Source organism: Phyllobates terribilis, unplaced genomic scaffold (genome assembly GCF_046119375.1).
Source record: "Phyllobates terribilis strain yellow unplaced genomic scaffold, ASM4611937v1 Scaffold_9__5_contigs__length_417890890, whole genome shotgun sequence".
NCBI lineage: Eukaryota > Metazoa > Chordata > Amphibia > Anura > Dendrobatidae > Phyllobates > Phyllobates terribilis.
Genome location: NW_027362769.1, coordinates 309,687,951 through 309,712,743, shown reverse-complemented (window position 1 = coordinate 309,712,743; position 24,793 = coordinate 309,687,951). Strand labels below are relative to the sequence as shown.

The 24,793-nt window shown below is 44.9% G+C and overlaps 1 protein-coding gene across 2 annotated transcripts in view; it reads left to right on the top strand.

Annotated features, from left to right (window-relative positions):
* The window catches only part of STAT1 (signal transducer and activator of transcription 1), a 1,113,083-nt gene that overhangs the window by 272,035 nt on the left and 816,255 nt on the right, over positions 1–24,793 (top strand). For both annotated transcript variants that reach the window (XM_073647949.1, XM_073647950.1), the window contains exon 10: positions 13,993–14,085. In XM_073647949.1, coding sequence (XP_073504050.1) covers positions 13,993–14,085 — 93 coding nt within the window. The remainder of the gene's footprint in view (positions 1–13,992; positions 14,086–24,793) is intronic.

Sequence of the window (24,793 nt, the reverse complement as noted above, 5' to 3'; positions counted from 1 at the left end):
GGAAGGGGCCATGGATACTAGCCCCCTCCGCGGCTATTAATATCACCCCTCAGCAGTCCCAGAAATGGCGCATCCACAAGATGTGCCAAATCTGGGGCTTAGCCTCGCTCTTCCCACTGCCCTGTAGCGATGGCGAGTGGGGTAATAGGGTTGAGGTTCATGTCAGTCTTGTATTGGCGGCTGACGTGAAGCCCAGGTTAGTAATTTAGGGCGTCTATAAGACGCCCCCATTACTAACCGCGTAGTAAAGTTGTTGCGCTTTTTCAATAAATACACGGCCAGAATAAAGTATTTTAATGAAATAAAAAAGCACATGTTTTTTAACAATTTTTTTTATTTTACTGGATCCGCAAAGCCCTCGATCTAATGAAAAAAAAACAACAAACAACCATATCCCTCACCTGTCCGCTGTCACGACGCAGTCCACGATCACCGCCGATTGTCTCTCAAACATCCGTGTCACTTTTACAGCAGTGACATCAGCCATCACTGATGTCACTGCTGTAGAAGCCAGCAATGTATACTGACGAGTGTAAAATCACTCCTGTCAGTGCTGCAAGAGGTCACTGGGGTTCATCAGCTGAAGATCAGCTGATGAGCGCCGGTGAGCTAACCACCGTGGGAACATTCTTGAGAATGTTCCCACTGTGATGTCACGTGACTATCAGCTGATCGCTCACTTGACCGATCAGCTGATCGCTTACGTCACCGCAGGTCCTGCCAGTACAGTACCTGCGGTGACGTGAGCGCTCAGCTTATCTGTCATGTGACGATCAGCTGATCATTACGTCACCGCAGGTCCTGGCAGTGCAGTACACTGCGGGAGCGCACGCGCCTTCCAGGAGGATAGGATCGCCGCCGGAGACAAGGAGGACACCGGGGGCTGCCGGACAGGCGAGTAAAAAGGTGTTTTTTTTTTACCTTTTTCCTTTTTTTTTTTTGCTACCGCGGGTGGGCAGAGTGGCGATCGGATGAGAGGAGCGGTAGTCCTCTCCCGACTCAGGTAGGGTGGTAAATTCGCGGCAATTGGCTTTAATTATAAGGCAGCAAACCCGAAAGTATAGATATTATACCTGCGAGTTTGCTGCGGTTCTATGCAAGTCAATGGGCGCAAATTCACGGCGGAAACGCTTGAACAATGGTCATGCTGCGTTTTTTTGCCGCAATGTTAATCTGGAGTGGAAAGTTCTGCATCATGTGCTCAGCACATCCAGATTACCATTGCTATGGCTGGCAGACCTATTAACAAGCGTTTTCGCAGTGTTGTCTCGGCGGGAAAACTGCCGCGAAAACGCATCAAAAATGCTTTGTGTGCATGTAGCCTAAGTCTGACATCGGCAGTGTGCAAAGTTTTTGAGGGCTTTATAAGAGATGACCTGCAGAGTTACATCGCAGAGAATAATATAATAAATGATAATCATCATGGATTCATGAAAAGTAGGTTATGTCTAACCAACATGTTGGGGTTCTATAAGGAGGTAAGTGCAATTCTGGATGTTGGTAATGTGACTAATGTGATTTATCTGGACTTTGCAAAGGCATTTGATACAGTACCACATAACAGCATTATACTGAAGCTACAGAAGCTCGGAGTGGGGAGAACTATATGAAGATGGATAAGGAATTGGCTAAATGACAAGAGACAGCGTTGTCATAAATTGTACATTCTCTAAATGGGATATAGTCATTAGTGACGTACCGCAGGGATTTGTTCTAGGACCAATTCTTTTTAACCTCTTTATTAATGACCTTGTGGATGGGATTGAGAATGAAGTGTCAGTCTTTGCTGACGACACCAAACTATATAGGATGTTAAAATCTGATCTTGACATTACGATATTGCATAGTGATCTGGATAAGATGACCTAATAGGCAAACACTTGACAAATGAGGTTTAATGTAGATAAATGCAGAGTAATGCCCCTAGGACAGAGTAATCCTTTTGCTGCATATACTTTAAATGGGAGTATACTCGGGACTACAGAGCAGGAGAAGGACTTGGGTATTTGGTTACAAGTAAGCTGAGCAGCAAGCAGTACTCAATATCAGGCAGTAGCCGCAAAAGCAAACACGATTTTAGGATGTTAAAAAAAGAAATAAAATCCAGCAATCCAAACGTATAACGTATAAACGTATATAACATATAAATCACTGGTGAGGCCACTTCTTCATGAAAGCTGTCCCTCTGACTGACCTCATTTTAAGGTGCCAAAGTCTGTTATGGCTACATGGCCTCCCTAGCTAACCCTGTGTAAACAGCCAGTGTGGGTGGCAGGCACCGGATTTCTCTAAGGAGTTTGTGGTCCAGACGGATGCATCAGATGTCTGGCTGGGTACTGTCTTATCACAAGAGATGAACGGGCAAGAGCACCCAATAATGTATCTCACTTGGAAGTTGTGATCCTGCAAGAACAATTACTCCGTGGAGAAGGTATGTTTGGCCATTAAGTGGGCGTTAGACACTCTAAGGTTCTACCTCTTAGGCAGGAAATTCAGGCTACTACTGTATGGAATATTTACTTTCTGTTTTTCACTCTGTGCCAGAAAAGGCTGTCTTTTTATTTGCTTATGCTGAGGGGTTTATGAATTTCTAATAAACCAGCCTCGACATGTGATCACAGTACCCGCTGCTGTGGTCTAGTGCGCAGACGCCAGGGAGTCACTGCGACTTCTGCTCCCCTGACCTCCGGTGTGCGCAACAATAAGGTTTGGTCATGGGTCTTGCAACAGGATAATGACCCAAAACAAACCGCTAAAAACACCCAAGAATGGCTAAGAGGAAAACAGTGGACTATTCTTAAGTGGCCTTCTATGAGCCCTGACCTAAATCGTACTGAGCATCTTTGGAAAGAGCTGAAACATGCTGTCTGGAAAAGGCAACCTTCAAACACAAGACAACTGGAGCAGTTTGCTAATGAGGAGTGGGCCAAAATACCTGTCGAGAGGTGCAGAAGTCTCATTCACAGTTACAGGAATTGCCTCAAAAGGTTGTTCAACAAAATATTAAAGTTAAGAGTACCATCATTTCTGTCCAGCCCTATTTCATGAGTTTAATTTTTTTTTAAATTCTGTGGAAGCAGGGTTGAAAAGCAATGTCTGACTTTCATTTGTTCATTTTCATAGATTTTTAATTTATTATTACTTTAGTCAGATTCAAATTATTTCTGTAACCATTGTGGGTTTTTCTTTCATTAAACGAGGGATACCAACAAGTTTGACCTAGTGTGTATCTAGAGATGTGGTGAGGATTTTAACTACATGGGTGTTTTCCAGAATCAAGCAGCAGTGGATGTTGCTGAGTGAAAATTGCAAACAGCCGTTGTAGTGACCATTATGTTGTAGTGACCAGTACGTTGTGGCATTTGAATTTGAAAATGCATAATTTTCTAAATTTCTTTTGGGTGTCAAGGAGCCATTTCTCTTTTCCAGAGCCTTTGTGATACCAGTAACGTGGAAGCCCACTATATTTACATTAGCAGATGATAGACTTTCTTTTCTATAGATTGGGTCAAAGCTTTTGTTGGGAACATTTTACATAACTTTTTGGATTACATTCATCCTGCGCTCTACGCTGAGCACTTATATCAGGGTTTCCATTTAAATCTCCAAGTGACGAGATTCTGATGAAACCCCCGACGGATCCATTCACTATAATGAGGAAACAGAGTTACACTGGCCTCTGTTCAATGGTGCCCTTCTTTTCACAAGTGCACAAAACTGTGACTGACGGTGCTTTTGTGTATGCCTAATAAAAAGACGAACACCGCTGGATCACAGACCAGACAGCATCCACAGTGCCTCCAACTGCCTCATTATAAGAAATCTTGCATCGGGGGCTCTGTCTGAATCCCGTGTTTCAGAGATTTACACAGAAACCCTCTAAACATTATGAGCGAGAGCCACATGATGACCCTCTAAAAATTTGGAACCATCAACTGTATACCCTGTAAGGCAGCGCTAGTCATCATACTGGGAAATACTCGCTGCATCGGGTCACTTAAAGCACACCAGCCACGTTTTTCCAGTTTTCATCCTCCAACAGTTTATTATACTTCATAAACTGCTGATCACACAGTCCATCTTAGTGGCTCACCGGCATATTACACACATAACATTCGGGAGCCTTTCAAATGGCAGACAGGCCCTCTTGGCTCCAGTTACATCCCTCAGCAAAGTCACTTATATCAATGTCCACATCAACGCAGTGTTTTTACCTTTGCTGGGTCGTAGCTGCTTCAGTCCGCTTTGTTCTGCCACCACTGTGGCTCTAAGGCTTACCAATCATGGTCTCTAGCCCCTTTGTCGTCCAAGGCTGCTGGCATCTCTCACACACAAGGATCCAGCCTCTTGCCCTCCAGGACTCTTATCTTCCAAGCCTCTGGCCCTCCAACGCTGCTGGCATCGCTTACACCTAAGGATCCAGCCTCGACCTTTCAGGCTTCACCAGGCCTCACTACAATGGTGTCCCACACAGGGAACAGGCCTCGTGCCTTTTCACACCCTGTCTCAAAACTACCAGGGTTTATATATCTTCCAATGCATACAGGACCTGTGCTGATGTCAAAGTCATGTGATCAGACATTCTGTGTGCACAGGACCTGTGCTATGTCACAGTCATGTGACCAGTCACCTGAGGGGGAGGTACATGGTCAGCCAAAACACATCCTGGACCATTACCGTAATGCCCCTGCAGTACAACCCTTTTTGGGGTTTGTTGGGATGCATGGGAATGCACCAGAAAAAAAGGGACATTTGAATTGTCTTTATTTTCCGCTGCTGTCATCTGGTGGGGTTGAGAAGTCTGGGTCAATCCACGCCTTCCTCATTTTGTTAACAGTCAGCCTGCCAGCATTTTCAGTTGACAGGTGGCTGTGCCTGTCAGTTGTTATGCCTCCAGCGGCACTAAAATCCCTCTCTGACAAAATGCTAGTGGCAGAATAGGCAGTGCCTCCTAGAGAGACAGTTCATGCCACTTATCCTGCTTGGATACCCAATAGCTGTGTGGTACATAGAAATCACAGAGGACGCTGATACGTGTGGCTAGGTACTACTTCACCATCTCTCAAAACTTTGAAACCTTGTCAGACTACCCCACACATAAGGGTCTGGGCGCTGGGAAGCTCGCCACTTACCATCTTGGTTGATTGCTCAAATTCTGTAGAACCTCACAGAATTCAGACACCAGGACCCAATCTTCGATTATGTGCTGAAGCTGATAGGAATACAGACAGGCAAGTTGTAGCTGGTATTCAACTACTGCCCTCTGCTGCTCTCAAATCCTTGCCAACATGTGTAATGTGGAATTCCACATGTGGTCACGTCACACACCAGTCAGTGAGCTGGCACTTGCAAGCGCTGCTGCAGCAGTGCCAGACCAGCGGCAACTGTAGCTGACTTGCGGAAATGGGAGCACACGCAGCATTCCATCATAAGTAGCTCAGGCAAATCTGGTTAGGTTTTCAGAAACCGCTGAATCACTAACTTGAGCATGTGGATCAGACACATTTGCAAGCTTGCCAAGCTTCAGATCTTCCACCATGCTATGGTCATTATCACATGCGACCATGCCTGGTTGTAGGTTCAGAGTCAAGAGCCGCAGATCTTTCTTATCTTGTATACTTTTCTATAACTCTGCGGCGGTGTGCTGTTTGTAACCTAAACAAATTAGTTTCAGCAGAGTCTATTGCCACTTCACCCGAGGTAGTTCTGAAGTGCTTCCAGCTTTTGACTTCCACCCTCTGGTCTTTCTGATTTGTTGACTTAACAACATCACTTCTGCACAACACAACTGATGATCCCAACCCCATTTATAAGGCAAGAAATCCCACTTATTATACTTCACAGGGCACACCTGTGAAGTGAAAACCATTTCCGGTGACTACCTCTTGAAGCTCATCAAGAGAATGCCAAGAGTGTGCAAAGCAGTCATCAAAGCAAAAGGTGGCAACTTTGAAGAACCTAGAATATAAGACATATTTTCAGTTGTTTCACACTTTTTTGTTAACTATATAATTCCACATGTGTTAATTCATAGTTTTGATGCCTTCAGTGTGAATGTACAATTTTCATAGTCATGAAAATACAGAAAAATCGGGGGCGTGGCCTGGCTATGGAGGAGTGAAGTCACAATGTTGTCTGCTCCCGTCCCTAGCCCAGCTTCAGGGCATGCCTATTGCATCAAATCGAGCCAAAATACTGCCAATGCCGGCAAAAAAAGAAAAGGAACATAACACAGATTAGTGTGAGTACTCAGCGGGCCCCTCCAACAAACATTACACGCTATCTGAGAAGCACAACACCTGCCCCTCCTGCACGAGCGGGATCTAAGATGGCGTCGGCTGACCCTGCATAGCACTCCGGCTCCTGCATCGGAGGCTCAGAGCCCCCGAGGTAAACGCTCCTCCACATCAAGACTAGCAGACAGGGCGATACCTTCGTCGGCGGAGGACGCGGACCTGGCTCCTCAGGAATGGGCGGCTTCGTCATCGCTGCTGCGGGGCATCTCCCCCGGTCCAAGATGGCTTATCCTGGCTTCGCGCCTCCGGGACTCAGGTGCGTGGTGGGGGATAGTTTCGTGCCCCAGCCCCTGGACACATTAGATTCGGCAGTACTTACCTCTGCTGCGGGTCCGGACCTGCAAAGACCCCAGTCGTCCACTGATGTCCAGAGTTCCCCTGAGAGAGGCTCCTTCCCTGCATTATTATGTTCTTCTTCCCCTGGCTGCTCACAGGAGAGCCAACAGGATGACTCATCCCAGCATGAGGCAGTGTGGAGGGATCTCAGAGCCCGAATATGAGCTATCCCAATCAGGGAGGACATGGAGTCCTATATGTCTAGACTGGAGTCCTCCTACAGAGCTGAAACAGCCGCCATTAGAGGGGACATGCAAGAGTTAACAGAAAAGTGTCTGCTGCTGAGTCACATACAGCATCCATCACTCAACAAGTTAAATCTCATGAACAAACTTTGTCCTCCCACTCATACCAACTGGAATACCTAACAGATCTGATAGACGATATTGAAAATAGAGGAAGGCGCAACAATATTAGGATTAGAGGACTTCCTGAGACAATTGAACACCACAAACTGGATGAGACACTATGTCATTTGTTCAACTCTTTCTTGGGTTGGCCCTTGGAGAGTGAGCTGGAGCTAGATAGGGCCCATAGATCCCTGGGTCCCAGATCCTCTGATATGACAAAACCTCGGGATGTGGTTCATCAATATAAAATCAAAGAAAGCATCTTAATTAATGCCAGAAAAATGGACTCTATTCTATATCAAGAATATCCTGTACAACTCATGTCTGATTTATCACGTCACACACTATAGAAGAGGAAGACATTAAGACCTCTATTAGAGGTTCTGAGACAGCAGAACATTTTATACTCTTGGGGTTTCCCTTTACAAGTCCGCCACTCTGGGGCTTTACATGTGGTACGTTGCCCTGGAGACGTTCCGGCTTATATTACAGGCTTGGGGATCCCCCACGTTTCTATATCAATAGAGGAATGGCCGAGTCTTCCGGGAGGCCCCAAGTTAGATCTCAATCCACAACCACAAAAAGCGACAAGAAACAAACCCAGGAAGAATTTAGAAGAGGGATCAATAGAAAACATGCTTCTCATCCCCCATATTGAAACGTCTCTCACAAAAGGATCCTGTGGTCAATTCTCTAGCCGTCAGCGCTAGCTAATCTTGTGAAGGACATTAGAATGTTATATTCCACTAAAATGTTTTCAGCGATGAGTATAGTTGATATTATGAATAATTCATTTGTATGACTGGTTATCAATGACAAGAATTGATTGTACTATGTCAATAATATTCAGTTCTTGGGAGGTATGGATATTATCCCATAAGGTTATGTGATATATACTGATTTAAGATTTAATATAATGATAAGCAGATGTTAATCTATGATAGCTATTGGCCGCTTTTCTCTCAAAGTTTTAGTGCAAAATGGTATGGCCTGATGTCTGGTTTGGGGGGGGACGGCTCCTCGGTAGAAAGCCCGTCCTCTCAAGGGGTTTACACTCTCTGCTGTGCAGGTGTAAAATATACTTATTTCCCCTCATCATATCGTTTTTTTTCAATCTATTATAGAATTTTATTCTTGTTCCCCTTTTTGCTTTCTCTTTTCTCTCTACACATTCCATACTTTCTTCTCAGTTTTCTTTGTATTTCCGTTCCCCATCTTGCCCCACCCCTCTCCTCACCCTTGGTAATCATGTCCTCTATTAAAGCAGGTTCATTGAATGTAAGAGGCTTTAATGTCCCACAGAAACGTTCACAAATTTTATACTCTATGCACAAACAAAAAGTTCAGGTTCTTATGTTACAAAAAACACACTTTAAAACTGTGCATTTGCCTGTTTTTGGAGATGGGTATTATTCTCGATGGTTCCACAGCACTAATCCGAATTCACGCTCTAAGGGTGTATCCATAGCCATTCACAAGTCGTTGGCTTACACTCTCATTGATTCTCTCATTGATGATCAAGGCAAATATGTGTTTCTAAAACTCAAAATAGCAGAATCAATATGTACAATAGCAAACTAGTACCTCCCTAACAAAGATCAGATCCCCACATATAGGTCCTTTTTAACATCCCTCTCTGAATTTGCAGAAGGTGTACTGATTGCAGGTGGAGACTTTAACTTCACATGGAATCCCGCGTTAGACTCATCCTCAGGAAGGGGTGCCGTCCCTCTGAGACAGCTTCGATCATTGAAGCGCGTCATCCATGCCCTCAGATTGACAGACCTTTGGCTAATCTTAAATCCTCAGGGTAAGGATTACACATATTTTTCTCCTACCCATGGTTCATATAGTTGCATTGATTTCTTCCTGTTGAGTCCTCACGCTCTTTCTTGGAACCCATCTGCTACAATTGGTGACATATTGTGGTCTGATCATGCTCCAATTTTCCTATCGCTATCTATTCCCTCCCTTGTCCAACGTTCGTGGACATGGAAAATGAATGATCACCTTCTCAAAGACAGTATCTGCATGGCAGAATTAAAGGATTCTATTGATTCTTTTCTGCAAATTCACATAACAGATCAGACCTCAATTCCTCTGCAATGGGGAACTTTAAAATGTGTCATGAGAGGCGTGTTGATTAATCATGGTTCAAGACTCAAAAAAGAGAGAACTCTAAAAGTAAATGACCTATTGAGACAGATACACACGCTTGAGATATCGCACAAACATACATTGTTACCTAATACACTTGCAGAATTATCAAAAAAAAAAAGAATGATCTCAAGATCTTGCTAGATCAAAAATATCTAAGACACAGGGAGCAAACGAAAAACTTTTTTTATGAATCGTCAGATAAATGTGGACTTGCACTCTCAAGGTTGCTTCACCCTCTCACTGTGGCGGCATACGTTCCATATATCAAGAAACAAAATGGGGAGGATGCCCATAACCCTACAGAAATTATTGACATATTTCGCTCATACTATGAGAAGTTATATAATATCAAAGGGCAATATTCTGATCTCTCTCCCTCTGATCTAGCTGCCCGAATTAAAGAGTACATACAAGATACTTCTTTACCATCTTTAGATAGCCAGGTTTCTGGAGCACTGGAAAAGGACATTACAGAGGAGTAGGTCAATCTTGCCATTCAATCTACACCATCTGGTAAAAGTCCTGGCCCAGACGGATTTACCCCAGCATTCTATAAGTCCCTTAAAACTCAGCTATCCCCTATTATGAACAAAACCTTTAATTCATTAAATGATAAGACATGTTTTGTCCCCCAATCATTGGAAGCTCATATTAGTGTTCTCCCTAAACAAGGTAAAGATCTTACAAGGACAGCTAATTATAGACCCATATCATTAATAAACGTGGACATTAAAATACTCTCAAAAATATTAGCAGAAAGACTGGCCCCATTGTTACCCTTCCTCATAAATAAGGATCAAGTAGGATTTATTCAGGACCGAGAGGCAAGAGACAACACTATTAAAACCATGTTGCTAATCTCCAAAGCTAAAAGCAACTCCATACCTATGGGCCTTTTATCTGTTGATGCAGAGAAGGCCTTCGATAAGGTTCATTGGGGATTTATGAAGGAAGCGTTAAGCCAAATAGGCATCGGACCACGATTTTTGCAGTTGATTTTTTCCCTATATTCAGGCCCTACTGCTAGAGTTAGGGTTAATGGAACCCTGTCCTCGCCCTTTGCGATATGAAACGGGACTAGACAAGGGTGCCCTTTGTCCCCCCTTCTGTACGTGATAGTGATGGAGCTCCTGGCCAATGCAATAAGGAAAAACAGTAATATCCATGGGGTTAAAATAGGTACCAGGACTTCTAAGACAGCATTATATGCAGATGATCTCCTCCTCTATTTATCTCAGCCTCAGACATCTCTTCCTTTTTTAATGAAGGAGTTTGATAGATTTGGGTTCTTGAGTAATTTCAAAGTTAATTACTCAAAGTCGGAGGCATTAAACGTATCGTTGTCACAGAGAGAGGTTGAACATGTAATAGATAACTTCCCTTTTGAATGGAAATCGGAGGCGATAAAATACTTGGGAGTGCTCATTTCTTCTGACTTTTCAAAACTTTTTGCGCTAAATTACCAGTCTCTTTTGGACCGTACATGTAAAGATCTACTGAATTACAGTAAACTGAGAATGTCCTGGTTTGGGAAAATGAATGCTGTAAAAATGGATTTACTATCCCGTTTTTTATACATTTTTCAAACTGTCCCTATCTCTCCCCCATGCAGCTTTTTCAGCAAACTACGTACAGCATTAATTAGGTTTGTGTGGGGTAAATGTAGACCTAGGATAAGTATGCAGACTTTAAACTGCCCGAAAACAGCCGGTGGAGCTGGATTTCCGAATTTTCAAGTATACTTTCAAGCTTGTGTTTTGGGTCGCCTCGTAGACTGGCACTACAACTCACTGACAAAACAATGGGTCACTGTTGAGCAGGAAGGGGTGGTTGTTCCTTTGAAGCACCTTCCTTGGCTTTTCACCTCCGATGTTTTCTCAATTGGAGGTTTACCAGAACTGACTAGGGGTACAATCAAAATTTGGCATGCAATTATGAAAAAAACTTTTCCTCTAGAACATTCAGCCCTCTTATGCCATTGTTCTCTAATCCTTCCTTCCCTCCTGGATATTTACGAGATTCTTTCTTGGGATGGAGAGCTATGGAGGATATTCGCTTTCTACAGATATTCGAAAATGATAAAATACCGTCATTCAATACATTACAGGATAGGTCTCCGTCTAGAAAACTGCTATGGATGGAATATTTACAGTTGCAATCTTTTTTGTATTCTTGGGGGGCGGCACCCCTACTCCAGTGTACACCATCATCTTTTGAGAGACTGTTTTTGCAGGAATCTCCTCCCAACCATGTAATATCCCTGCTTTATAATTGTCTGATAGGGGAAAATATCTCAAGAAAGCTAAATTTTCAACTTGAGTGGGAACAAGAACTGGGACAAGTCATATCCTCGTTAGACTGGGAAAAAGGATTCTTGTTTACACACAAAATGTCAGTTGCAAGTTATGCGCAGGAGAAAAATTTCAAAATTATGGCAAGGTGGTACCCGTATCCTGTAAAACTCCACTCCATATTTCCGGCAACCTCAGACTTGTGTTGGCGATGTGGAGTGGAAAAGGGATCTATGCTCCACGTTTGGTGGGAATGTAGTAAGATCAAGCCTTTGTGGGGAAAAAATATTTTCCAATTATAACCTAATCACTGGAAGTAGGGTTGAAAATTGCCCTCAGATAGCTCTGCTTTCCGTCCTGCCTTCTTCAATTAGATCCCATAAAAAAGTTATCTTAAGATTCTGTTTAACAGCAGCTCGTACGGTGATTCCACGTTACTGGAAATCACCTCAAATCCCTCAAATTTCAGAATGGTATAATGAAATGGCTGATATCTGCAGAATGGAGGAACTCTCTGCTGACTTTAATGGTTGTGCTGATAAATTCATGAAGATCTGGAGTGTTTGGATCCTGTTTCAGGACTCATCGGAGTTTCAAAGGTTATTTGAGTAAATAATGATAAATAGGCGAATTGGATCCGGATTGGTTCTGGAAATGATTAGTGAATCTAAAAATGAACCTTAGCTCAGGTTCCCTTTCTCCTTTTCCATTCCTTAAACCCTTTCCTCCTTTCTTATCTTCCCTTTCTTATCCCTCTTCTCTCCTGCTCTCCCCCCCCCCCTTTTTTCTTTCTGTTTTTGTACTGTTGATTTTTTGATATATGTAAATGGTTTACATTGCTGGATTGATAAAAGTAATGTTTACATTGTTAGATAAAAGGTGTAGTAGTCTTATCAGAAAAGCGGTAAAGAATATATGAGTATACATATGAGTATATGTTATTTTGATCATCGGGACTGAACACTGACATCTATTAATGTTTGTTTTATATGTTAATGTCTTTTCTTATTTCAATAAAAAGATTATACTAAAATACAGAAAAATCTTTATATGAGAAGGTGTGTCCAAACTTTTGGTCTGTACATTTATACACATATTGGAGTGTGTGTATGTATGTGTGTGTGTGTATGTATATATATATATATATATATATATATATATATATAATCTCGTACAATGCCAAAGATTTCACTTCTTACATTACATGAGCGATATCTATAGTAAATTCTGCAATAGCTCAGAAACCGACGAATCCTTGCAGCACACAGTGCAGACCGGACATTATAGTCCTCCATACAATATTATGGGCACCATATAACGCTCCATACAGAATACTGGCCTCCATATAATGCTCCATACAGGATACTGGCCCTCATATAACGCTCCATACAGGAAACTGGCCCCCATATAACGCTCCATACAAGATACTAGCCCCCACATAATGCCCCATGCAGGCTGTTTCTCTCCCCCCCCACATAATGCCCTATGCAGGCTCTCTCCCCCTCCACATAATGCCCCATGCAGGATGTCACTTCACCCCCCCCATATAATATCCCATGCAGGATGTCACCCCCCCCACATATAATGCCCCATGCAGGATGTCACTCCCCTCCCATATAATGCCCCATGCAGGATGTCATTCCCCCTCCCCCCATATAATGCCCCATACAGGATGTCATTTCCCCCTCCCCCTATATAATGCCCCATGCAGGATGTCATTTCCCCCTCCCCCTATATAATGCCCCATGCAGGATGTAATTCCCCCCCCCCATATAATGCCCCATGCAGGATGTCACTTCCCCACCATATAATGCCCCATGCAGGATGTCACTTCCCCCTTCCCCCCCATATAATGCTCCATGCAGGATGTCACTTCTCCCCCCCCATATAATGCCCCATGCAGGATGTCACTCATCCTTCCCCCCCCATATAGTGAACCATGCAGTATGTCACTTCCCCACCCCCATATAATGAGGCCTGGACTATGTAGACTTCAAAAAATGCACTGACATGTGAGTCTGAGTGTCATAGTAGCAGGACAAAGCTCAGCAGAAAGGTGAAGCTACTCGACCAGAACTGTCTGTCAAGGATAAGTCTCCATCCCCAGCTACAAGGAAGTTAAGCAACTGTGCTCTCCTAAAGACACATATTGAGTATAATCATTAATTTAATAAAGTCATTAAGTTTATGAATACACATGAATTCTTATGCCAATGAACTTTAGAACTCAATATTTTGACAATTATTTATGCACTATTGTTTTTGTGTATTATTTTATGGATTGCATTTGTAATTATTTCATATAAGGGCATGAAAAATACTCTCTTTTGCCCTGATCTACTTATGTACTAAATTGGGACTTGTGTACTGTAGTGCTAAACCTTTAAGGGTCTGGTTCTTTGATATTCATTCTTATTTTGTCATCAATGAAGCACCAAAGCCAATGGTTTTATTTTTCATCTCCTATATCATCATATTCTTGTGAGATGAGTTGTAATTTTCAATTTCATTATGTTGTGATTTATGTAACTGATTATATATTATTTTGTTTCACCACAGCTCATTTGTGGTTGAGAGGCAGCCCTGTATGCCAACGCATCCACAACGCGCCTTGGTTTTAAAGACTGGCGTTCAGTTCACAGTGAAATTAAGGTATGGATTATTTCTCCATTTAAGAATCTGAATTTTGTAATAATTTGCATTTGATGTTTATGGAACTCGCCATAGGTACTTTTTGGTCTAAATTTTGTTAAAAATTTATAGATTTGTAATAAAAATCCAGATCTTTTATGACATTATATTGGCATCAGAAATCTACCCAGGGCATCAGCACCTGGGCAACTTCCAGGGCCCTGGACCATCAGGGGGTCCCACTCGCTGTTGGGGCCCGGGCCGCTTTTCCCGCATCTGTGCAGAAAAGTGGCGGCCAAGTACTTGGGCTATGTCGTCGGAAGAGACAAAATAAAGCCTCAAGTAAATAAAGTGGAGGCAATCCAGACCTGGCCACAACCGACATCCAAGAATCAAGTAAGAGCATTCCTGGGGATGGTGGAATATTACTGGTGGTTCATCCCGAATTTTGCCATGATGGCCACACCGCTGGATCTCCTAATAGGCACCAGATCACCATGGATGGAGGAAACAGAGACTGCGGTCCAACAGATGAAGCTAGCATTGTGTAAGAAGCCGGTCCTGGTCGCACCAGGCTTTAAGAAAGAGTTTATGGTCCAGACAGACGCTTCAAAGGTTGGTCTAGGAGCAGTACTCTCTCAATAGATAAATGGGGACGAGCATCCCTTTCTGTATCTGAGCCGGAAACTTTTGTAATGCGAGAAGAACTACGCAATAGTTGAGAGAGAATGTCTAGCCATAAAGTGGGCCAAAGATACTCTTAGATATTACCTACTAGGACGAAAGTTTAATTTTGTGTCAGACCATACCCCTTTGGCTGGTTGAGGGAAAAGAGGGGTAAAAATGTCAGGGTAACTAGATGGTTCATAGGTAATCAGGACTTTAACTTGCAGGTGGAGCATAGGCCTGAGAAGTTGCACGGGAACACTGATGCCCTCTCTAGGATCCCCTGTCTGGTATCTGAAGGTGCCCAAACCCCTGGCTTTGGGCAGAGGGGGAGAATATGTGACAGAGTCACTGGTCTGATATACATGGGGAGGTATGTGTCACTCAGGATGATCTCCTCTGTGAACTGAAACCTACTGAATTTCTGCCAGCATGTTATATGCTGGAGGGTTAACTCTCTTAAAAGGGTGTGGTTTTATGGAAATGGAAAAGCGGGTGGGAGGCCATTCCCTTACCTCCCCTCAGGGTGTGGCTGAGCAGGGTTAAATGCTCAGTCAGCATTGTTTCTCTGGAGTGTGTGGTCTGGAGAGTAAAGTCTCCAGGTTGTGTTTGGGTGAAACCGGAGAGCAACACCAGAGGACTGGTGTTGCTGAAGACTTCACTGTGCTACCTACAGCGAGCAGAGCCTCGTTTACTATTGGACTCTGTTATACCTTATCAATTTGTTTTTCCCGTTAACCCTGAGAGGGTCTGTTTATTTTTATGGGACACTGCTGGAGTTTATGCCACAGAATAAACCAGCAGGAAGTTAACCCTAAACCGTGTGTCCTGTGTCTGCCTCTGGAGAGCTGAGCAAGTCGCTTTACCACAGGGGTTAAATAAAGATTATTTTAGGCAAAAATAAAAGAAAAAATGCAAATATGCCAAAGGTCAGCTTCTTGGGGGTATTTGCTGAAGTTATTTCAAGGCACTAGATTTGAGTGTGGAAGATATGTACAAAAGTGCATATGGTTTTAAACTTAAATTTAAACAGAACTTGTCACTCGATTCATGACTCCTAAACCATGGGCACTATTAATCAGGGCTTGGCTGCGTGATTCTCTCTGTTTATGAAGTAACAAGGTTCCCTTTAAATGAAACTCAAAATGTAATTCATAAAAACACCTTATAATTGGTAGACTCAGGGCCGGCTTCAGGTTATCGTGGGCCCCGGGCGAAAGTCTCAGTGGGCCCCTTTAACACAAACCACCATTCATGATGCACAGGAACGGCAGAGAAATATAGGTATACAACGTAGGCTGTCCCATCATCCTTCACATATGCAAACATGCACGCATACACACAGTATGCCAACATGCATGCACACACAGTACGCAGTCATGCACATGCACACAGCACTCGGACACGGTACGCAGACATGAACACGGTGCGCAGGCATGGGCACGCACGGTACACAGGCATGAGCACGCACGGTACACAGGCATGAGCAGGCACGGTACGCAGGCATGGGCACGCATGGTACGCAGGCATGCTCGCATACAATACACATTTTCTCGGATTTATGTTAAAACCTGCCTTCCTTAGAGCATCCAGAACGGCCTGCAGTTTAAGTAGGTGACTATCCCCGTCTGGGCTAAAGACTACGAAAGGTAGGCTGCGGCATACATCTTATGTGGCACTGGGATCTGATCCATAGCCCTCTGGAAGGTGGCTTGGGCCACCTGTAGTCCGAATGGCATCCGAGTGTATTGAAAGCACCCATCAGGTGTTGAGAAAGCCGTCTTCTCTTTGATTGTCTGGGACATGGGGATCTGCCAGTAGCCCTTCTTCAGGTCCAGGGTGATGATGTACGTCGCTGGTCCAAGCCTCTCGATTAATTCGTCGACGCAAGGCATCGGGTATGTGTCACACTTGGACACCTCCTTCAGCCGGCGGTAGTCATTACAAAATCTCCACTCTCCGTTGGGTTTTGGTACGAGGACAATTGGGCTCGACCACCCACTCTTTGACTCGTCTATCACCCCGAGGTCTAACATCCTCTTCACCTCGGCTGAGATCCCCTTCCGGCATGCTTCCGGAATCAGGTACGACCACAGATTTACTTTTATATGTGATTCTGTTAGCTTGTCATGTTCTACCACCTGAGTATGCCCCGGCCACTCTGAAAACAAATCCCAGTTCTGCTGCAGCAGTTCTCGACTGTGTTGCTTCTGGGCCGGCGATAGTTTCTGCTATAGTGAGTTCCTCCACCTTGCCTTCGGGAGTGGCTCCCGGGCAAGGAGTGTCCACCGCTTCCCAGTCCCGCCACGGCTTGCCCAAGTTCACATGGTATATTTGGTGCTGCTTTCTTCGGCTAGGCTGATGGACTTTATAATTAACCTCGCTGACTTTCTCCACCACCTCATACGGACCTTGCCGTTTGGCATGGAACTTGCTCTCGACTGTAGGGACTAGCATCAAAACACTGTCCCCGGGCTTGAACTGCCTCAGTCTAGCCGATCGGTTATAGACCCTTGCCTGGACTTCCTGCGCCTGGAGGAGATGCACTTTCACGATCTACATCACTTTCACTATTCTTTCCTGCATTTGCGTGATATGTTCATTGACGCTCCGGTGTGGCATAACCTCGGCTTCCCAGGTTTCCTTAGTGGTGTCCAGCAGCCCTCATGGATGTCGTCCATACAGCAGCTCAAATGGAGAAAAGCCGGTAGAGGCTTGCGGAACCTACCTTACAGAGAAGAGCAGGAATGGCAGCAGGTAGTCCCAGTCATGTCCATCCTTCTCTACAACTTTCTTGAGCATCGCTTTCAGGGTCTTATTAAAGCGCTCTACTAAGTAGTCTGTCTGCGGATGGTAAACAGATGTTAGCAGCAGGGTAATCTGGATTACCTTGCACAGCTCCTTCATTACGTTGCTCATGACCCGGGGTCCCTTGATCCATTAGGATTTCCTTCGTCAGCCTGGTATTGGCAAATATATGAACCAGTTCCCTGGCTATGCATTTGTTCGACGAGTTCCTTAGCAGTACCGCTTCTGGATGCCAGGTCGCATAGTCCATGCTTACTAGAATGTATTGGTGGCCTCGGGCTGGTTTGACGAAGGGCCCTACTAGGTCAATAGCAGTCCTCTCAAAGGGGACCTCTATCACTGGTAGTGGAACTAGAGGACTACGGAAGTGGGAGGAGGGAGCTGTTATTTGGCAGGTGGGACACGACTCACAATAGTTAAGAATTTCTCTGTAACATCCTGGCCAATAAAGCCTTCTTAATATCCTTTCCTGAGTTTTCTCGACCCCTAAGTGTCCCTGCAGAACATGTCAATGGGCCATATCTAGCACCCTCTATCTGTATGGCCCAAGGACTAGCAGCTGTTCCACTATCTTTCCGCCTTTTGGTTTGGCCACCCAATATAACAACTCCCGCTGAACTGCTGGGGAACCTGGTGTCTGCCCCCGGCTCTTGGGCAACCCGATTACGTACAGTAAACTGGTCAAACGCCCCCTTTAAGGTCAGGTCCCGAACTTAAGCAGTCCCAAAGTTCTCCCCAGACACATCTAACTCAGAGAGGTCGGCCTCTTCGGTCACAGTCTTGCCTTCATTGCTGGCAATGATACACTGTGGGAACTTACCCACTTGAGACTTCGTCAGGCGTTCTTCTCCAGGGACCTGGCTTTTGCTCACACTACTTAGTCCGGTTCCCTTCCCCCACAAGTCCCAAAACCAAGAAAAATTTCAGCCCAGTATGACTAACTGTAACAGGTCCTTAACCACCTCGTCCTTGTGGGGCTGGGCACCACAGTCTGTTCCCACTGTCACTGTGGCAACGGGGTAGTCCTTGGCGTCCCCATGGATGCACCAAACGCCCACAGTTTTGGAAGGGACCAACTTGTGGGGAAGGGTAGCTCTGATTAAAGTCACCAAACTTCCAGTGTCTAACAGCCCAAACACCTTTACTCCATTTATGGACACTGCACACGCCTGCGGCCCCTCGCCAGGTCAACAGTCCACACTGCAGGCTGGATATGCATAATAGTAACCTCGTCTGCCTAGGCTGCAGTCCATGGGTTCAGGGGACATATGACACCGGGTGGCTACGTGTTCAGGGTTGTGACACCGCCAACAGACTACATCCTTAGCAACAGTCTTTGCGGCACCTTCAGTGGAAGTGGGACGCCCCCCTGTGGTGGCGCTAAACCCCTTCCGTGGTGAACCCGCCATCTTTTGGGTATCCTAGTACGGGGCAGTGATTATATCTGGTTTCCCAAGGGATTTCTCACTCACCTGGTACCTCTCTATCAGGCCAATGAAGTTATCTGCGTTCTGGGGATCACTCTGGGCAACCTAAGTCTGTATCAATTTGGGAAGGGAGTGCATGAATCTATCAATCACCACCCGCTCAACCATCTTGGCCGGAGTGGAGGACTCTGGCTGTAACCACTTCTGAACGAGATTCTGTAGGTCAAACATCTGCGAGCGAGGGGGTTTGTTTCTGGCGTATGCCCAGTGGTGGACTCGTTGGGCTCTCACCACCGTATTCACTCCCAGTCGTGTTAAGATCTCTGTCTAGCTTTGCATATTCCATGGCATCCTGCAGTGCCAAGTCGTAATTTGCCTTTTGGGGTTCACCTGACAAATATGGCGCCAGAACCTTTGCCCACTGTTCTGGTGGAAGTCTCTCCCGATCAGCCACCCTCTCAAAGACTGTCAGAAAGGCTTCTACATCGTCCCTGGGTGTCATCTTCTGCATGGCCCATCTTACCGCCTTCCTGACGTGTGAATCATCAGTCGACCCTGGGGGTGGGGCGGTTGCTCTGCCCTGGATGGTGTCCGCCAGAAACTGTATCTGATGTTGCTTCTCATGCTGGTGCTGCTGCTGCGCCTTTTGCTGCAACTGAATCTGTTGTATTAACAGTTTGGTCATCTCCTGTTGAGCTTTCTGCTGCTGCTGTAGCTCCCAGTGTTGCTGTAATTGTTGCAGGTGCTGCTGATGTTGCTGCTGCTGGCTCTGGACTAAATGCTTAAGCAGCTCCTCCATGTTGCTGGACATCTCTGGTTGGCTGACTGCCTTCACTCAAGACATCCACCTTTCTCTGTGGCAGGTACACGTGTTCCTGGAACTTTTCCAGCACTCACACCAACTGTGGTGAAGCGACTTGCTCGGATCTACAGAGGCAGACACAGGACACTCGGTTTAGGGTTAACTTCCTGCTGGTTTATTCTGTGGCATAAATGCCAGCAGTGTCCCATAAAAATAAACAGACCCTCTCAGGGTTAACGGGAAAAACCAAAAGATAAGGTATGACATAGTCCAATAGTAAACGAGGCTCTGCTCGCTGCAGGTAGCACAGTGAAGTCTTCAGCAACACCAGCCCTCTGGTGTTGCTCTCTGGTTTCACCCAAACACAGCCTGGAGACTTTTTACTTTCCAGACCACACACTCCAGAGAAACCATGCTGACTGAGCATTTATCCCTGCTCAGCCACACCCAGAGGGGAGGTAGGGGAATGGCCTCCCACCCTCTTTGCCATTCCCATTAAATCGCACCCTTTTAAGAGAGTTAACCCCTCCAGCATATAACATGTTGGCAGAAATTCAGTAGGCTTCAGTTCACACAGGAGAGTATCCTGAGTGACACATACCTCCCCTCGTATATCAGACCAGTGACTGTCATACCCCTTTCTGACATTGTGCGTAACAATATGTCTCTGTGCAGAACATATTACAACACATCGATCGCGCCCGCACATAGGCTGTGGGGTGCGATCGCCGCCGGGTGTCAGATGATTCTGACAGCTGACAGCTGGCACTCAGTGTTAGGAGCTTGGCCCGCACCGCTCCCGACACTTTAGCCTGCTGAATGCCATTGACAGAAGCCATTCTGCTCTTAGATTGTAGACCCCGCGACGTAATCGCGGGGTCCTGATCGTTGACATAGTGACCCCATGTTGTCATGACGACATCCGAGTCACCAGGCACTAACAAGTTAATTTGATCATGTGCAGTGCATGATCAAACTAGCTTGTGTCTTCAGCACTGACACTTATGAGGAATAGCAGTGATCCTGCACTGCTATACCTTATAAGTGCGATCAGACTGTAGAAAATATAAGTTCCTGTCACGGGTGTGTCAGAGTTGACAGACAGTCATATGGTGCCCAGCTGTAGAAGTCTCTGCGTTTGGCCTTACAAACATCTCCCTGAGCTTTTCATTATTCCTCTCTCTTTAGGACCCATCGGTGATCCTCACCTTGCTTGGGGATTATACCTTTCTCTTTTGGACCCTGAGGTATCCTCACCTTTCTGCTATTAATCGGCACTTCCTTCCTATGTCCTTAAATGCACTCAGATCCTCAGAGTTGCTGGTGATGGCGTGTTATACCTATTCAGGCCAGGGATTCCAGTAGTCGACTAGAATTACCTTGGAGTTCTTTCGTGGATTGTTGCCGTTCTCTCTCTGGTGTCATCTTGGAGCTAAGTGTATTCCCCTGTGTGTACTTTAGTTGTAGTGGGGCTGACTTAGCGCTCACCCCTTCCGCTCCCTACCTAGGGCTTAGCCTTAGGGTCAGCTAGGACCAGGTTTGCTGCTCGGCGATAGATGCAGAACCTATTTAGGGTCTATAGGGGAGTGAGGGTTTGTCGTCCAATCTTTTTAGGGGTCTCCAGTCTCCCTTTCCCTAGTTGCAGGGCTCCTCCCCCCCTTTCCCATCATATACAGTACAGACCAAAAATTTGGACACACCTACTCATTTAAAGATTTTTCTGTATTTTCATGACTATGAAAATTGTACATTCACACTGAAGGCATCAAAACTATGAATTAACACATGTGGAATTATATACTTAACAAAAAAGTGAGAAACAACTGAAAATATGTCTTATATTCTAGGTTCTTCAAAGTAGCCACCTTTTGCTTTGATGACTGCTTTGCACACTCTTGGCATTCTCTTGATGAGCTTCAAGAGGTAGTCACCAGAAATGGTTTTCACTTCACAGGTGTGCCCTGTCAGGTTTAATAAGTGGGATTTCTTGCCTTATAAATGGGGTTGGGACCATCAGTTGTGTTGTGCAGAAGTCAGGTGGCTACACAGCTGATTAGAATTTGTATTCTGGCAAGAATAAAGCAGCTAAGTAAAGAAAAACGAGTGGCCATCATTACTTTAAGAAATGAAGGTCAGTCGGTCCTAAAAATTGGGCAAAATTTGAAAGTGTCCCCAAGTGCAGTTGCAAAAACCATCAAGCGCTACAAAGAAACTGGCTCACTTGAGGACCGCCCCAGGAAAGGAAGACCAAGAGTCACCTCTGCTTCTGAGGATAAGTTTATCCGAGTCACCAGCCTCAGAAATCGCAGGTTAACAGCAGCTCAGATTAGATACCAGGTCAATGCCACACAGAGTTTTAGCAGCAGACACATCTCTTCAACAACTGTTAAGAGGAGACTTTGTGCAGCAGGCCTTCATGGTTAAATAGCTGCTAGGAAACCACTGCTAAGGACAGGCAACAAGCAGAAGAGACTTGTTTGGGCTAAAGAACACAAGGAATGGACATTAGACCAGTGAAAATCTGTGCTTTGGTCTGATGAGTCCAAATTTGAGATCTATGGTTCCAACCTCCTTGTCTTTGTGCAACGCAGAAAAGGTGAACAAATGGACTCTACATGCCTGGTTCCCACCGTGAAGCATGGATGATGAGGCGTGATGGTGTGGGGATGCTTTGCTGGTGACACTGTTGGGGATTTATTCAAAATTGAAGGCATACTGAACCAGCATGGCTACCACAGCATCTTGCAGCGGCATGCTATTCCATCCAGTTTGCGTTTAGTTGGACCATCATTTATTTTTCAACAGGACAATGACCCCAAACACACCTCCATTCTGTGTAAGGGCTATTTGACCAAGAAGGAGAGTGATGGGGTGCTACGCCAGATGACCTGGCCTCCACAGTCACCAGACCTGAACCCAATCGAGATGGTTTGGGATGAGCTGGACCGCAGAGTGAAGGCAAAAGGACCAACAAGTGCTAAGCATCTCTGGGAACTCCTTCAAGAATGTTGGAAGACCATTTCCGTTGACTACCTCTTGAAGCTCATCAAGAGAATGCCAAGAGTGTGCAAACCAGTCATCAAAGCAAAAGGTGGCTACTTTGAAGAACCTATAATATAAGACATATTTCCAGTTGTTTCACACTTTTTTGTTAAGTATATAATTCCACATGTGTTAATTCATAGTTTTGATGCCTTCAGTGTTAATGTACAATTTTCATAGTCATGAAAATACAGAAAAACCTTTAAATGAGAAGGTGTGTCCAAACGTTTGGTCTGTACTGTATATATATATATATATATATATATTTAGATATATTTATTGCACAAGCACTTTATGTTAATTTATGTATATATTGATTTTCTGTGTTTTTATAACACATATTTATTCAAGATAAGCTGCTAATAGAGTTGATCATGTTTATTTGTAAAACATTGGCAATTTAAATTTGGTTGGCACAATATATATATTTTTCCGAAAAGACTCATTTGTAATATCTATTGTGGACATCCCCCTTCCCCCTCCTGAGCTGTTTTTTATGTTTGTCTTGATGGAATAAATATATGAATTACACTTCATAGTGTTGTAGTCCCTTGCTATACCTTTTTGGTGGTTTGTTATTCACCTTCCAACAAGACTGACACTAAGCACACAGCTAAAAGAACAAACGCGTTTCTTCAGAACAACTCTGTGACCATTCTTGACTGGCCCAGCCAGAGCCCTGACGTAAACCCAATTGAGCATCTCTGGAGAGACCTGAAAATGGCTGTCCACCAACATTCACTATCCAACCTGACAGAATTGAAGAGGATCTGCTAGGAAGAATGGCAGAGGATCCCCAAATCTGAAAAACTTGTTGCATCATTCCCAAGAAGACTCATGCCTGTACTAGCTCAAAGTGGTTCTTCTACTCAATACTGAGCAAAGGGTGTGAATACTTATGACCATGTGATATTTCAGTTTTTCTTTTTTAATAAACTTGCAAAAATTTCTACATTTCTGTTTTTTTCAGTCAAGATGGGGTGCAGAGTGTACATTAATGAGAAAAAAAATTACTTTTTAGAATTTACCAAATGGCTGCAATGAAACAAAGAGTGAAAAATTTAAAGGGGTCTGAATACTTTCCTTACCCACTGTAATTCATGGGGATCCAAATTGGAACTTTATGCAGAATATAAAGCTGCTGCTTTCAGCGCTGGCGTCCCTGCATGCTGCCTCCCTTCCCCGGCAAGGACACAGACTATCTCCCCGCCGCGGCCCACATACCGCACTTCTTCCTCTTTCCTTGTCCGCTGCTGTACGGGGTACGCGCACGGCGTGCAGATCAAGCACTGTGCTGAAGGCTTGAGTGCGCTTTCTCCTTCTTGAAAGGGGCCGCACGCACCGTCCTAAAGTGTTCCCAGCCAATGGCTGGGAGACGCTTACTATTTAAGGCACCTCCACCTGCATGGAGGTCGTTAGTCTATTTCCAAACTCGCTTGCTAGTTCTTAGGTCCCCAGTGCTTTTATCTCAGTATACCTGTCCTGTATATCTCTGCCTGCCATGCCTGTCTGCATTAGTTAAACTTCCAGCTCACCTGCACAGTCAGTATATCAGCCGTGCCTGCCAGCCAGTATATCAGCTGTGGTCGCCAGCACCTAGCTGCCTATACTTGTCAAGTCTACCCATTCCTGGCCGTTCCAGCCTCCTGTTCCTTGGGGGTCATCTGCCATGCATCCTAGGTTAGTCTTTGTGTAGCACCTAGTTCTGCCCCCCTCAGTTTTCCTCGGATCGTGGTATCATCTGCTGCTGTGCATCCGAGGTTCGACTTGGTGAGACACTTAGTCACGCCCCTCCAGACTCTACTCGGGTCATGGCACAGTGGTTCAACCCCCCAGTCTGTAGCAGTTTGAACAGGCCATGGAATCAGCTGGCTCTCAGGCTTTCTCCATTTCTGACCTGTATGAGGAGGTCTCCCGCCAGAAAGACCAACAGAATAAGATCCTATCCTACCTGCGGACATAAACACCTGTCTAGACATGCTGA